Here is a 15,144-nt window from a genome sequence, read left to right on the forward strand (position 1 = left end):
ACGAGCCATTCAGAAGCATAGGAGTTACTCGTATAACATGTTTTTTAAAAGTTACACCCAACTATGGGATTGCTTTCCTGACTACAAGCATTTGTAAAATTTAGATGTCAATATTGTGAAGTACTCTTTTAACCCAAGTTTTTTCCCACATTGGATTGCTATTAAATACAGAAGCAGATAAATAAAGAGTTTTGTTTTGACCACAGAGCTGTTAGAAGGGAATAAATGCTGAAAATTTGTACCTCCAATGCTTTCAAAATGTTGCAGTATGTCATAACACAAAAATATGAATACAGGTGCAAGTGTTGAGTTAATTACCTTGGGAGCATTCATTACTTTTAAAGAGTGGGTGGGTTGCAGGAACAGGTTAACTAAGAAAAACAACAGAAGGTCTGAGAGGGGGAAAAATCCAACTCCCATGATGGCATTATATATTAACCTATAAATAGCTGAGCTGCACATGTTAGGAACATTTCAGACCCAATTCCCAACACATACTGATATACATGATCTCACTGGCAGCATGAATCAGAATGCTACAACTGTTTCTCCAATGCTTGCATGAGAGGGTAGAAGAAAGAATGAGAACCATCATCAAGGATTCTCTCAGATGGTTAGCCAGAGGCCTGACAAGTATACAGTTCAGTGAAATAAGGACAGGATTGATCGTTACTGTAGTTGAATAGCCTGCCAATATCCACAGATTAAGGTTCAGTCACAAACTACAGCCCCATTCCTTGAGCAATAGGTACTCGGAATTATACCCAGCAAATTGTTAATGCAAATCAATCAATCAATCAGGAAAGTTGAGGAAGAGAGGAGAGAAAGTGAGAAACTTCCATTTACAAATGCACATTTTCTTATTACTAATTCTGTAAAACAACAGGGAAAGAAAAACAGAAGGTAAAACCTCTGTGCTGTTGCTGTTAAATAATCGTGAGCTTACATAGCATGTTCTCACCTGTGTTTGTTACACTGCAGTCCTCACTCTTCCGTCTTGTATGGTAAATAATAATCACCCAGACTAAAGAAGTGCCAACCACACAGCAGACCACTGCAATGATTACAATTCCAATTGTAGACCATCCATCCTCTTCGAACGGTGCAGCACTCTGTGTTGAATCACAGTTTGGTATAGGAATTACATTCAGACGTATGTGGCCTCGCTCAGTGCCAAGAGTATTTGACATTTCACAAGTGTACTTTCCAGCATCTTCCAGGTTGGAGTCAACAATAATCAGAAGCTGATTTCCAGCAGCAAAGAAGTGTCGTTCAGTTACTGTTAACGGGCTGTCATCTTTGGTCCAGTTTAACCTTGGAGGAGGACTTCCAGCAGCTATGCACTGTAGAACTGCAGTCTCACCTTTTGCTACTGTTTTATCAACAAGAGGGCGCACGAAAGAAGGCGTTTCTGGTTTAAAAGAACATACCAGATTTTTATTTCTTATACAGTTGTCATTTAAAAAAGCAAGAATAATGCTGAATATCACAGAAGCTGCAAATGATGAAATATTGACTCAAATGATGCAGATAGCTCTTCTATAACACAATGGTTGCGTTCTTGTGCAACCCCATGTTAAAGAAAAATTACGTTTTAGAAACAGCGCTTGAAGTGTTGGTGATGTAATCGCATCATAGCCAAACATTTTAAAAGTTCTCACTTTAGATACAGTGCTGCCAATTTGGCAATTGCATTATAGTGAATTCACATTAACGTTATAACAGAACGACTTGTATTAAGAAAATTTTCCCTGCTCTATATTCCATTATGAAGGCTACATTTCTGAAGAAGTTTCATATCTGTTGAATGATAAGATTGACTCACCAAGTACAGTAAGTGTTGCATTGGTTGAAATGGCTCCAGCACTATTTTGAGCTGTGCAACTATAGATTCCAATGTCTTCTATCTTCACATCTACAATAAAAAATACATCGTCCTCTGGCATAACATGCATCCTTCTCTCTCGTGCAGCAGGGAAATCAGTGCCACCATCCTTCTGCCAGGCTATCTGTGGTGTTGGGTGACCAATCGCAGCACATTCTAAACGGGCCATTGCTCCTGCCCGAATAGTAAGATCTGTTGGTGATTTTGTAAACGATGGTAGCACTGCAAACCAAAATAAAATAAAAATTATGGAAGATATCGTACATGTATCAAACGGACATCTCAATTCTGAGGACAACTGTGACTTTACTTGCATCTCAACCAGTGAACTAACAGAAAATGTCAGAAATATACCACCTCAGTAGGAGCAAAGCCAAGTGATGCTTCAGGTGTATATGCATTGATGGAACAGATGAAATGTCACTATCAAATCATTCCTCCTTACACATGACCTGTCAGAAATGCACTGCAGGCCAGTCACATTCGAGAAGACGGGTAGTCAAGTTTCATCTGTTGAAAGGTATACAATGTAATGTAACTTACCTCCTAGTTGTTCCCTTTCATTGCTGTGTATTTTCTGAGTTTCAAATTTCACTAGTTCACTTGTAATTAAGATGGGAGCATTACTGATTTTCAGCTGTCACTTTTATATTGTCTGCTTTTATCTCAGAATTCAGCATTTATTTTTGTAAGGGAAAGAATAAAAAGCTCTCACATTTTCTCCATCCTTTCATTCTACTATGTTATGTTAATTGCTGATATTTTTTTCATGAACATGGATTGTAGTTTTTGACATTTAGGTGGTGAGATAATAAGAAATAAACTGAGTAATGCCAGTTTCTCTCTCAGGTTAACAACTGTGTAGAACCCAGCACATGTTGCTATCGTAGATTTAATAAACAAGAAGTTTCATCCATACCATTTTAATGACAGCAAGAGAATATGGAATGGGTAAAACAAATAAAAATCAAAATTAACAGCAGGAAATCACATCAATATAAATTAGGACACAGGATTACATTATGGCTGCAAAGCGATTAGAAGTTGTGAAGTTATGGTATTGCTAGAAGACATGCAAACACAGTAAATACTATTGTTTCCTTACTTTCCATTGTGTTTATGCTTGGGTGTATAATCATAGCTGAACAATGCTTAAAAGACTTAATTAAATAAAGAGCAAAGAAAGGAGAAAAACTGATCGGTGAATGCTGCTCCAACAGCACAACTTTTCAAATCACATACTTTTAAAAAGCACAAGTACAAATGATAGTTACCTCACAGGACGATTGGAAGGGACTGGGAGGAGAATAGATACAAGACAAATATTGCAATATACAAGAATACAAATGAGTGTTTTTAAAACCTCATTGCAGAAAGAGAAGTGGTTCAGCAATGTAATTAATGGCGAGGGCTTTACTTATCTGAGATGACATTTGTAGTATTCTTGTAAACAGACTCTCATTAGAGTCAGATGGCTGTGGATTTGAAGGCCCAGTCCAAGCCTTCAGCACACAATCCCATTCACACCCTAGTTCCACAAACACTATAAGGTCGTAAGTCTTACCAGACCACAGAGCTGTGCTCTCATTAGAAAGACAACTTTTGATGGTTTAACATGAGGGTCACCACACCTCAGGAAAGTGAGAAGTCGAGCAGGAATAGCTTTCATGGTGACTTCAGCCAGTATGGTAATACTCAGTAATTAATGATTAAACGGTAAAGAAAGAAAATGTCTGGTACTTGATCTGTTTGAGAATTCCAAACAAATATAACTGCTTTATCTGTATAAGACAATTCACATACAATTAATTACTCTGAAGCATGAGAAATGCTTCAAGAGCTTAAGAGGTGTCATAAAGAACACTTCCATACTAGCTTTTGGGTGCAATTAAATTCCTGGATGGAAAGCTTTGAATTCAATACATTTAAAATAGTGAATATACCAAATTTAACTTTCAATATTTGGTCAGTGAAAATTGTTGATACATACTGTTCACAGTTAGCTTTGCTTTGTTGGAATATGATGAACCAAAATGGTTGGAAATGACACACTGGTATTTTCCTTCACTACTGAAATTCACATGTCGAAGGCGTAAGATGGTAGTATATTCCATGACTTCGCCTCCTTGTGACCGGAGATGTGCGTAGTTCTCGATCTCGCCGTTATGAAGCACTTCATTATCTTTCTTCCAGGCAAAAGTCATTGGTGAATCACTGCTGCTCGCTGCTGAGCAGATGAAACTGACATTGGAATCTTTTACAGCTGCTTGAGTTTCAGGCTGTTCAATAATCTCAGGTTTGGGGAAGTCATCTGCGAGGAATCATATTTCAATTAAATTTAAACGATACAAAACAGGATATCCACTGTAACTGTCAAAATATCTACATGTGCTAATTCCGATATGGACAGATGCTTTGTGTAAAAATCTGAATTAATAAGATATTTGAGAATTATTCACATTGAACATATGCTTATCAATTTTACTCAAGAGATTTAAAAAACTTAAATTTGCATTTTTAAAATGTGTATCACATACCACATACAAAGTCTTCTGGTTTGGTGGCAAATATACTTTTTCCTTTCAGCCACTGGGGATGAGCACAACTTGCATTAATGAATGGTTGAAATCCATTATCTGTCACCCATTGGTGCAGCCATTTTAGCTGGCAATCACAAAGAAGGCTTGTAGTGTTCAAGTACCTAAGAGAAACAGATGTTAAATGTAACGTAAGTACAGGAAGTTCACAGAAGAAAACAAAATCAGAAGCTATGGCTTGGAACTAAACAACTTGAATAAGACTTTAGATATTACACTGCAATTATATAATTGCTTTGTACTTCATATACCAAAGATTGGTTTAAATTTAGTTGCAGCCCTTCAGATCATGTAACATTTATGTCATGTCACACTTACAATTCGTGAAGCTTCTTCATTTGAGAAAAGGTATTGCTTTGGACAGACATAATTGCATTATTGCTCAGATCACTGCAAAAGAAAGAATAAAGGTAAAATGAAAGATGCATGAATGAAATAATACACTGACTATTAACATTTCTTTTACACAGCCTTCAATATTGCATTCCATTGTACTGATCCAACTTTGTCAAATTTAAAATGTTGAATTAAGGGTGACTGCTCAAAGGACTAGCAAACTTTGATTTGGAGGTGCCCATGTTGGACTGGGGTGTACAACATTAAAAATCACCCAACACCAGGTTATAGTCCAATAGGTTTATTTGGAAGCACCAGCTCACCAGCACTCCAAAAGCTAGTACTTCCAAATAAACCTGCTGGACTATAACCTGGTGTTGTGTGATTTTTAACGTTAAAGATTACAAACTGCCACTTAATAATCAACTTGTGATAATAAAAATCAAATTAAAACCCACAGGTTTGCTTTAGATAATCTTCTCTACATCTATACACTACAATCAATACACACTTAGTATAAAAAGTGATTATTTACCACTTTACCAACAAGTGCACGTTAATGATTTAACTGGTTGCAGCACTGAGTACTATTTGTGCTAGAATTCCAGGATACTTACAGGTATTCAAGTGCATCCAGGCCAGAAAATGCTTTTCTTGTGATTGATCGAATTCGGTTTCCTTGTAGCCCCCTAGAAAACAAGCATTTAATTTTAATTGTAGGAAAACTGAAACATATGAATTTGAACAAAGTCAGCAGTATTAGTAGAGAAGGGAGGTGTTTCGTACAAAGACATGGATCAAGCTTCATTACGCAAAAATTGTATTTCTATTTTTAAATATCTGCAAACAGATCATTTGCAAAATACTCATTGCAACACCATTCTGCTAACTTAATTGAAAATGTTCAATTTTTGAACTAAGATCTCCAGCTACATTGAAATTCACAAACAAGAAAACTCAATTTTAGCTTTGTTTGCTCGGTATCCTGTAATATGCATAAAACAAGTCAAACAGACCTGGCTCAAAATTTATTATCAAACACTAGCTTTTCAAAATGAAGCCTATGGTGCTACAGTTCCAAATACATCCCCAATTGCTTCTCTATCTCTACCTCTAAATTCAGGTCACATGCAAAAACCATTAAACTGACACCATTTCAGTTGCTTAGCAATCACAAACAAGCATAACAAACAAAATAAACACTTACAATTTCTTAAGTTTGCTCAATTCAGAGAAAGCACCATTCATATCCTCAATAGTCCATGAGATTTCATTGTTTCTCAGGTCTCTGGTTGGGTGGATTAAGAAAAGGAATTAAAAAATAGAAAAAACAAACATTTTCTAAAACACAGAACAGATGGGACATCTGATTTGTGAAAGCTAGCTATGCAAAAATTATTTGAGCAAAGATATGTTTCTGTCACTAAGGACTGAACTTCAAAAACAATTACAACTGTACAAAGGGTCTGTTGGCGGAAATTTCTTTGAACCATTTCTATTACCGAATGGACTTTACAAATAAATAAAAACTCTCAATGTTTGCCTTTGAGTAGTAATTTTGTTGACCTGTGCAGTTTCCTAATCGAGGTGAAATCTATTCACAAGCACTCAATAGTTGGAAACAACCAGCTTTCTAAAATGCTGCACGATCTGTTGAATATTTAGAGCATTTTTTGCTTCAATTTACTTCCTAAGAAATGTTTTGCTATGTCTACAAGACAACGGGTCGTGCCTTTTGAGGAACAAATACATTGGAGATGACAAAGTCAATTGGGTTTTACTCCTTGAGCTTCTCGCAGCACTTGCTGCAGATCCAGCATGGTAAATATGCCTTTTGACACAGTAGTGTTACAACTGACCAAACTGATACCCTTGATAGTATATGTTTATAGTTCCCAACTGGATTTCATTCTATGGCCTTACTGCCTGCAATACTTCTTCCAATGGTAGTCAGTAGGTTCCCTTACTGGTCTTTCACCGGATGCCATGAAATGTCATGGGGTCCACAGTCCATGTCAAGGACTCCCACTGCATCGTGCAAAGTCATTTCCTTCGGTGGGTGTATCCAGGATATATCCAGATATGATGACAGAGGAATATGGGACATTAACTACAATGTATGATTTAGTAAATATAACCAGATCAATGCTTAATCCATGCTGAACAGCAGTCTGACAATTTCAATACCAGGGACAGATCCAGAAATAGAACCATGTGTCAGATATGCAAAAGAAAGATGACTGAGGATAAATGTATTGGGACTCCATGCATTATGTTACGTGTGAGAGAAGTGAAGCCATCAAAGTGAACTTTCTGTCGTATCTGGCAAGTTCAGAATTGAACCAGGTGAATGCAGGCCAACTCAGCAGGATGACAGGGGATAATATGGAAGTCAAATGCCTAAAGGGACAGACAGTTTAGGTAGGATGGACAAAGATAGTTTGTCACTGCCATAGTCCACAGGATGTCCTGTGGCATTAACAGCTGTTTCAGCATCATGACAGCATAGAAGCTAGGCCAGAGAACAAACATGAAGAAAACAGACAGGCAAACATAGACTGAAACAAATATTTGTGTTTCAACAAATAAATCACTAGTTTTTCAAAAAATCAGAATCATAAAACTTACAGGTTATGCAAGCTGGAAAGTCCTCCAAAGGCACCATCAGCAATGTAGCTCACTTGATTGTTTCCGATATACAGCTGTCCAAGAAGGCTCAGGCCAACAAAGCTGGAATCTTCTAAACGTGTCAACTCATTGAATGAAACATCTCTGTTAATGGGGGAAAAAATATATTTTACATTGCAAACAATAAAAATACAAGATTCATCCAGGCTACATTTAAATGGCTTCAAATTCAATTTTCCAGTGATTCAACAAATTTACGTAGTGACTGGATGGGCCACACAAACCAGGAACATACCAATTTTAGTTGCCAGCCAGATCCAAATTATGCAAGCTCATACATTGTGGCAGCAATATCAAGACTATGATTAAGATTAGATTACTTAGTGTGGAAACAGGCCCTTCGGCCCAACAAGTCCACACCGACCCTCCGAAGAGCAACCCACCCAGACCCATTCCCTATACCTAACACTACAGCCAATTCACCTAACCTGCACATCTTTCGACTGTGGGAGGAAACTGGAGCACCCGGAAGAAACCCACACAAATACGGGAGAATGTGCAAACTCCACACAGGCAGTTGCCCGAGGTGGGATTTGAACCCGGGTCTCTGGCGCTGTGAGGCAACAGTGCTAACCACTGTGCCACCGTGCCGCCCAATTAAGATTTGGAACCAGAATCTTGCAAAGTCCAAATTGGCTACTGTAGTTTACACATGAACATTTTCTGTCCTGAATAACCTGCTTTAGCCCTGCAACCACCTCTTTAATTTTACCTGAGCTACATGTGTTAAAATTAGAGATTAGCTTTTTCTCACTCAAGCACATATACTTCTGGCCTTTTCTTCAGAATGCATCCAAACCAAAACTGTACAGTTACCAACGTTGGACAGACAATCTCCAACTGTAACACACCCTTTTTTGACTTATTTGACTTCTCAGAACCAGCAAGTCAACAGAATTCCTTCTTTCTTCACACTGAAGGCATAATGATCCAAAAGGGTTTCATCTAAACAGAAATTCTTCTCCTCCCCACCTATTAGCAATACATTTTTCTCAGTCAACATAAAAGGTCATTAAAGTCTCCTAACATTACTGCTCTATTTTTGCTACATGTCTTTGAAACTTGTTGATAAAAGTTTCCTCTCTTACACTATGAAAATAAAACTCCCAAAAATGTAATAACACCCCCTCAGTTCCTCAACTAAGGCTAAACAATGACAAACTGTGGAATGTTCTCAGGAGACGGCTTGGAAAAAACACCAGAGAGAAAAATGGACAAAAATTATTTTAAAAGTTTACGTATACCAGGAGATATCTGGCAGAACCTGATTTAAAGAAATAAGTGTGCTCAATCTTGTTAATATCAGTGCAACCACAATATCCAAGCTGTTTTGCATTGTAATGGTTCATGAGTGAGCCAGAAAGTGAATAGGAGGTTTCAAGGACCAGTATTCTATATTGCTCTAATTCATTCCTGCTTATGAGAAGATGGTGTCTATATCAATCATCTAATTAAGATTCAGCTTCTGATATTATACTGCGAAATCAATATTCCGCAGCACAGCAGCTCTTGGAAATGCTCCTGGAAATGTGCATGGATTTAAAATAACAAATGATGTCTCAGCAGAGGTGACAAGAAATGAACTAAGTATTAACACGGATTAAGATTATTGGAAATGTAGCAAGGGGCTTGATGAGCAAAAGACATATTCTTGAGTGGAACTGCTGCAATGATTTTCACTCAAGAGACACAGTCTCCATTTAAACCAAAGCAACTTATTAGATTATGTACATGGGGCTGGATTTTACATTTCCCAGCACCATGAGGAAGGTAGAACAGAAATTGAGTTGTCATCATGCTACCACTTTTCCTGATCATTGAATCAGTTATTAGTTCGTCAATTCGGGGCCGTCCAGCCAAATAAAGATGAAAAGGAAACTCTGCCCATTTGGGAGTCTTGCCTACTGTGTCAGGCAGCAGAAGGTTTATAGGAAGAAGTTGGTCATGGTTTCAAATTTTACCCCAGCCCCAATCTCAGAATCCATCTTTATTCTGTAATCAAGACTCAAATTTATTTTTAAAAATAATAAACAAACATACAGATGCTGCCAGCCTGAGCAGAATCTATCATTCAGTCATGCTCCCAGTGGCAGAGCTCTTTTACTGCTTGGGTACCCCCTGGTTTAAGCTGCCATAAAACACATGCTTGCTTTCAAGGATAAAAGCCTGGAATATGCAGGGGGAAACAAAAACAAAATTTCAGATGATGGGTCATTAGCAAGCTCAATAGTTTAAGTATTAGCAGTTTCAAAGTGGAAGATAGGGCTCCGATTTCTTTGCTCACATTCTGTAATTTGGGAAACCGTCCTGAGGAAGTTTTATTGCTCACTTTTGAAATCCAGCCCAAACGCACAAGTATGTTGCAACTTAGTAAATTCTCCTCAAACTAAGCTACTATTGGACAAGCAACCCAATATTTGATAGTTAACGGTTCTTGTTGAAATGACTGTTTGAAAGTGACAACTCCAATACAGAGGAACCTCAATTATCGGAATATCTGGCAAGATCACAACGTTCCGATGCTCGACTAAACTATGCTACCTTGCATTCCATAATCCGAATGAAGTAATCCGCGCCAGTGTCCCTCAGATAACTGAGTTTCCTCTGTATTGTAGAAGTGAGCACCATGTCCAATTAGCGCTCAGCACTCTCATTTCTGCAGGTCAGGATGTGGTCAGGATGGCAAAAGGGTTATTTGGGCTGCTGAATCTCATAGGACACTGCCAGTAAGATAGTGAGGATAGCCCCCAGGAATTTAAAGGAATCTCTCTTAAGAGGTTCAAATTACTTGCCAATCAATCATCTTTCATAGTAGCACTTGTTCCCCAAACCTCAATCCCTTTGAACACATCATCCACACTGGAATACAGAGATTACTGTCATGACACGAAACCAAAAAGTATCCATTGTTAAATAATTAATTTTTAAACACTGCAAGTTAACTTAATTTCAAAATAGTTTTCTACATTTCATTATCACACCACTGGGAGACCTCAAAATCAATTCCAAAAGATTCTTCATTTCCCATTTATATGGGTGGCCACTTTTGCTATTTAGATGACTACATTAACCAACTGAACACCAAATTTTGTTTTAAGCAGCACCTTATGAATTGTCAGTCTCAATAAACCAGCAAGAATTATATACCTCAAATTCTGGAAGTTTACTGTATTTTTGCGACATCCACACTGTCAGTCGAGGGTACAAACGAGAAGGCTCTCTGCTGTTAATTTTTATTTAAAGCAAAGTGGCATTCTTGTTTAAGTGATTTATGTTATAAATAAAGTATAACAATGATGTGTATATCCCCTGCATTATGTTTATGTTGCTTAGTGTGCGTTTTTACATCGAGTATGTGAACCTCTTGATCAAATGGTACACTCTTGGTCCCGCAGGTGCCGGTTAATAAAACTTTTGCTGTATGAAAGCGACAATTGATTAATTAATTTGATTTTAATGGTGTTGATCGAGAGCGGAGTGTTGGCCATGAACTCAAAACTCCTGTTTTTTTTATTCTAATAATGCTGCTTGGATCTTTCGTGAGGAGGCAGGACCTCACTAAGTGCAAGACACAATCTATTCCACAATTGGTTTATGTTCTTCAGCAGGATACCTGCTGCTTATTGCGTTTTACAAATTAAAGAACACTAAGTTAGTACAAATCCAATTTGTGTTCATAGCTGTAAAATTAAAAATAGACAAAAAGAGCATTATAAACAAGTCACTTGTGTTTTGAAAATAAATCTTGCATCTTACTTCTCATAAGAAACACTACTTCGGTCATCTTAATTAAAAGAAACTTTATAAAAAATACACTCAAAACATAAAGCTAACATTTTGGCTTGATTTCGGACTGGAACTGGAATGGAATAAAAGCTACTCACAGTTCACTGAGTTTTTGGCAGAACTCCCAGGCATCTGGGTTGATCCTGTTGATGGCATTCTGGCTAAGGTTAAGTTGTTGCAACATGAGTAAGCCATACAACCATCCTTTCGTTACTTCTGTCAGATTGTTAAAATCTAATTGTCTGGGAAAAGAATTAACAAAAAAGCAATCTTGAATTATCCTGAAAAATAGGTTTTATTATTTACGTTATCTGTTTATTACACGGTTAAAAAGCTCGGCAAAGGCAATTTAAAAAGAAAGAGGCCATGTGGCTGGATTCTCTGGAATGAGAGTCAACTGCCAGAGCTGCGAGGCCAGAAAGGTAGAAAGCAGCTCATTTTACAAACAAGTTTTTACATAGTTTGCTGAACCAAGTACTTTGTGTTAAAAAAATTCTAGGTGAAGATCCAAATGAAGTAATTTCATAACATGCAAACATATGAATAAAAAGTCTTTTACAGCATCTAAGAATCGAAATTAATTCTATTTTGGCCTATGAATCATTCATATAAAAACCATACTAAGTAATTAAAAGCAGTTCTCACAAAGTCTCGATGTTACTCAGTCCCCAGAAAGCTCCATCCATGAGTTTACTGATGCCATTTCGTTGTAACTTCAGAGATTTCAAAGCACTAAGTCCTTGAAATGTAAGACCATCCACTTTTTTAATTTTATTGCGGCTAAGTTCCCTGCAACAACATAAAAACACGAGTCTGGAATGGCAAGGCAACAGATTTTTCCACTTTACATATAAATGAATAAGTAGTAAAGTGAACATTTAAACCCGAAATTCAGATAAAACACAACTTAAACTGGCAAGTGCTTTTTCAAATTTTGAAATGAAAAAAATGAACTTACAACTGCTGAAGATGGGACAGCTTAAACTTCTTTGAAGGAATAGCTGAAATTTTGTTCCGGTTTAGCTTTAGGATTTGTAGTGTGTTGGAAAGATTGTCAAAGCAACCAGGATCCAAAGAAGTTATTTTGTTATTGTTGATGTACCTAAACAATAATGCTCACAATTAGGAAATCTTACATAATGCTACACCATTTGCAGAAGTGTCCAGCGAACAAATAAAGTTTAATTTCTCAGCAAGTCAGTAATGTTGCCTCCACCCATGCCCAGAATCTTTAGCAGTACACAAAAGACATAACATTCATGAGATGCTCATCAGGAAAATCTTTGTTTCAATCCCTAGACTATTTTAGATTAAGCAATTACTTCTCTGGTGACAGCCAGGCTACAAGAGCTGACCTCGATGCGTGACCAGCCAGTGGCTTCACCTCAGATTACCTCACATCAAGTGAGCCCTAGGAGAATGAGTAGCTTGAGTTCAGGTGCACCTACCCCAAATCAAATTGCTTGCCAACACTTGACTAACCTTGGACATGAAAAATTAACATTCAGACAAGGAAGCAAGCACTGTGAACTAGCACCTGAAACAAAGCCAGCATAAACTGCCCTCAAAAAAGAAGAGAAAAATTTCAGTCATTTGGTTGTACAGAATTATAGCATTGCTGAGACATTTTGTCCAAGCTTTTCTGTCCATACAAAAAGCTCCTAATTTCTCCTTCATTGGTTTGAAGTCCATTTGTTCTAATTATACTTCTGAAGAAACTGGGGATTTTAATCCATATCAAATGTATAAAATAGATCCAAGAGACCACTGAGCTACTTATAATTGTTATCTCTAGCGCAATACAGAAAGAAACCTTGAGAGAACTCTTCCTAGGAAGATTTACTGCCTTCAGTAGAATTTGCATGGTGAAAGGCAGCCCTGTAAAATAAGATCCTATGTTTTGAACAAGGTTAGATTGAAAAGGCCTGCTTAATATCCAGTTTCCTCTGCTCATTCTGAAGCTCTACCCATCTACTAAAACAATTCTTTTACCACAACTAGCACAAAATGTAAGAAGTTAGGCAACACACTTACAGACAACGAAGTTGCAGAGGTGGAAATGTTTTCAATTTCGAAATGTGATTGTTACTGAGATCCAGTGTTTCCAAAGACCGGAATGGTGTCAGTTGCTCAGGTCTTACCTCAACAATTTTGTTATTAGACCTGTGGCAAAAATGAGATTTGATGAAAAACAACTAAAAGGTGCAAGTTCTTGGATTCAAGTACATAGTTATAAATTTAGCCTTAGTATTAAAAAAAAAGCCAAGTAGAACTTTAGCATCAGTACTCTTACCACCTTTCTGACAAAAGAGTGGTGCAACAAAATAGCACATTATGCTTTTAGACAAGAAATGAAGAAATAATCCAACTGTGTGTTCCAAGAAAACCAATTTCTTCTCAGACATAATATAGCAGCACAAATTCAGAACATCAAAGAGATTGCAGCAGTGAAAATGTTAATAAATTATTTGTGAAATTTTCTTCTTTTCTACCAATTTGCAGTTCTGTATGTTGGAGTAGAGCTAACTTCGGACTCTAAATGGATCATAATTGTTGACTGTACAATTTGATTATTTATGATCCAGTTTCAATAGGTGCTGCAATCAACTAACTTTTATTGCTGCCTTGTTTTAGTAAATGCCCAAATGATAGCGTCATGGATGATCATGAAAGGGGATCATTAGAAAACTCTACAGCTTTCCACAACTTATAATTTACAGTAACACTTTTGAAACATGCATAAACAATTTATGGATGCTTACTTGTAAACTGTGTATTTAAGGGTGTGTTTATTTAATATAAGCAAAGTGCAACAAACTTAACATGTTGCTCACACTCCATACACCCTCGATTACAGCTGAAACTTAACAACCACTTTTAATTCCGTTCCACTGGCATGAATGTTATTTCTATGAAGCAATAGTTCACACAAAGTACATACATAATTTCAGTTAATGATATATTAATCAAAATTCTGACATGCTAATGTGCTAAAACTGTGACTTTAAAGCATTTGTTTTAATTTAACACAAGCAGTCAAGGTCAAGAATATTGACTTCCCATGTTCTAAACAGAATCCATCTACCTACCTCCTCTAATCCACTGATTGCAATTGGGATTGGTTAATTACTTAGTATTTGCACTGAAGGATGAGATACTGATCTTTATACTAAAATAATGCAGGTTACACTAACAGACCAACACACAAGAAAGTTTGGTGGAGGTTTGAGAAGTGACACTGGAGGAGTTAAGTGCAGGAAACAACAATACAATCCAAGAAACAGAGATCCTTCCACTTGATGGCTTCAGGAATTAGAATCATAGAGAGGTTCAGCACAGAAACAGATCCTTCGATCCAACCCGTCCATGCCGACCAGATATCCTAACCTAGTCTAATCCCAATTGCCAGCACTTTCCCATTTCCCACTAAACCCTTCCTATGTACATACCCATCCAAATGCCTTTTACAATGTTGAAATTGTACCAGCCTCCACCACTTCCTCTGGCAACTCATTCCACACATGCACCACCCTCTCTGTGAAAAAGTTGCCCCTCAGGTTTCTTTTATATCTTTCCTCTCCCACCCTAAATGTCTGCCCTCTAGTTCTGGACTCCCCAACCCCAGGAAAAGACTTTGTCTCTTTATCCTATCCATGCACCTCATGATTTTATTAGCCTCTAAGGTCACCTCTCAGCCTCCGATGCTCCAGGGAAAACAGCCACAGCCAATTCAATCTCGCCCTATAGGTCAAACCCTCCAACCCTGGCAACATCCTTGTAAATCTTTTCCGAACCCTTTCGAATTCTCTGATAGGAAGGAGACCAGAATTGCACACAATATTCCAAAAGTGG

The 15,144-nt window shown here is 37.4% G+C and overlaps 1 protein-coding gene across 1 annotated transcript in view; it reads right to left on the reverse strand.

Annotated features, from left to right (window-relative positions):
* The window catches only part of LOC132824851 (leucine-rich repeats and immunoglobulin-like domains protein 3), a 70,110-nt gene that overhangs the window by 4,595 nt on the left and 50,371 nt on the right, over nt 1-15,144 (reverse strand). Inside the window, exons 4-15 of the mRNA XM_060839636.1 lie at nt 13,327-13,455; nt 12,251-12,394; nt 11,938-12,081; nt 11,391-11,534; nt 7,447-7,590; nt 6,026-6,106; nt 5,436-5,507; nt 4,801-4,872; nt 4,423-4,586; nt 3,876-4,196; nt 1,826-2,107; nt 962-1,411 (exon numbers count right to left, since the gene is read on the reverse strand). Of these exons, the coding sequence (XP_060695619.1) occupies nt 962-1,411; nt 1,826-2,107; nt 3,876-4,196; nt 4,423-4,586; nt 4,801-4,872; nt 5,436-5,507; nt 6,026-6,106; nt 7,447-7,590; nt 11,391-11,534; nt 11,938-12,081; nt 12,251-12,394; nt 13,327-13,455 (2,147 nt within the window). The remainder of the gene's footprint in view (nt 1-961; nt 1,412-1,825; nt 2,108-3,875; nt 4,197-4,422; nt 4,587-4,800; nt 4,873-5,435; nt 5,508-6,025; nt 6,107-7,446; nt 7,591-11,390; nt 11,535-11,937; nt 12,082-12,250; nt 12,395-13,326; nt 13,456-15,144) is intronic.

Source organism: Hemiscyllium ocellatum, chromosome 19 (genome assembly GCF_020745735.1).
Source record: "Hemiscyllium ocellatum isolate sHemOce1 chromosome 19, sHemOce1.pat.X.cur, whole genome shotgun sequence".
Lineage (NCBI taxonomy): Eukaryota > Metazoa > Chordata > Chondrichthyes > Orectolobiformes > Hemiscylliidae > Hemiscyllium > Hemiscyllium ocellatum.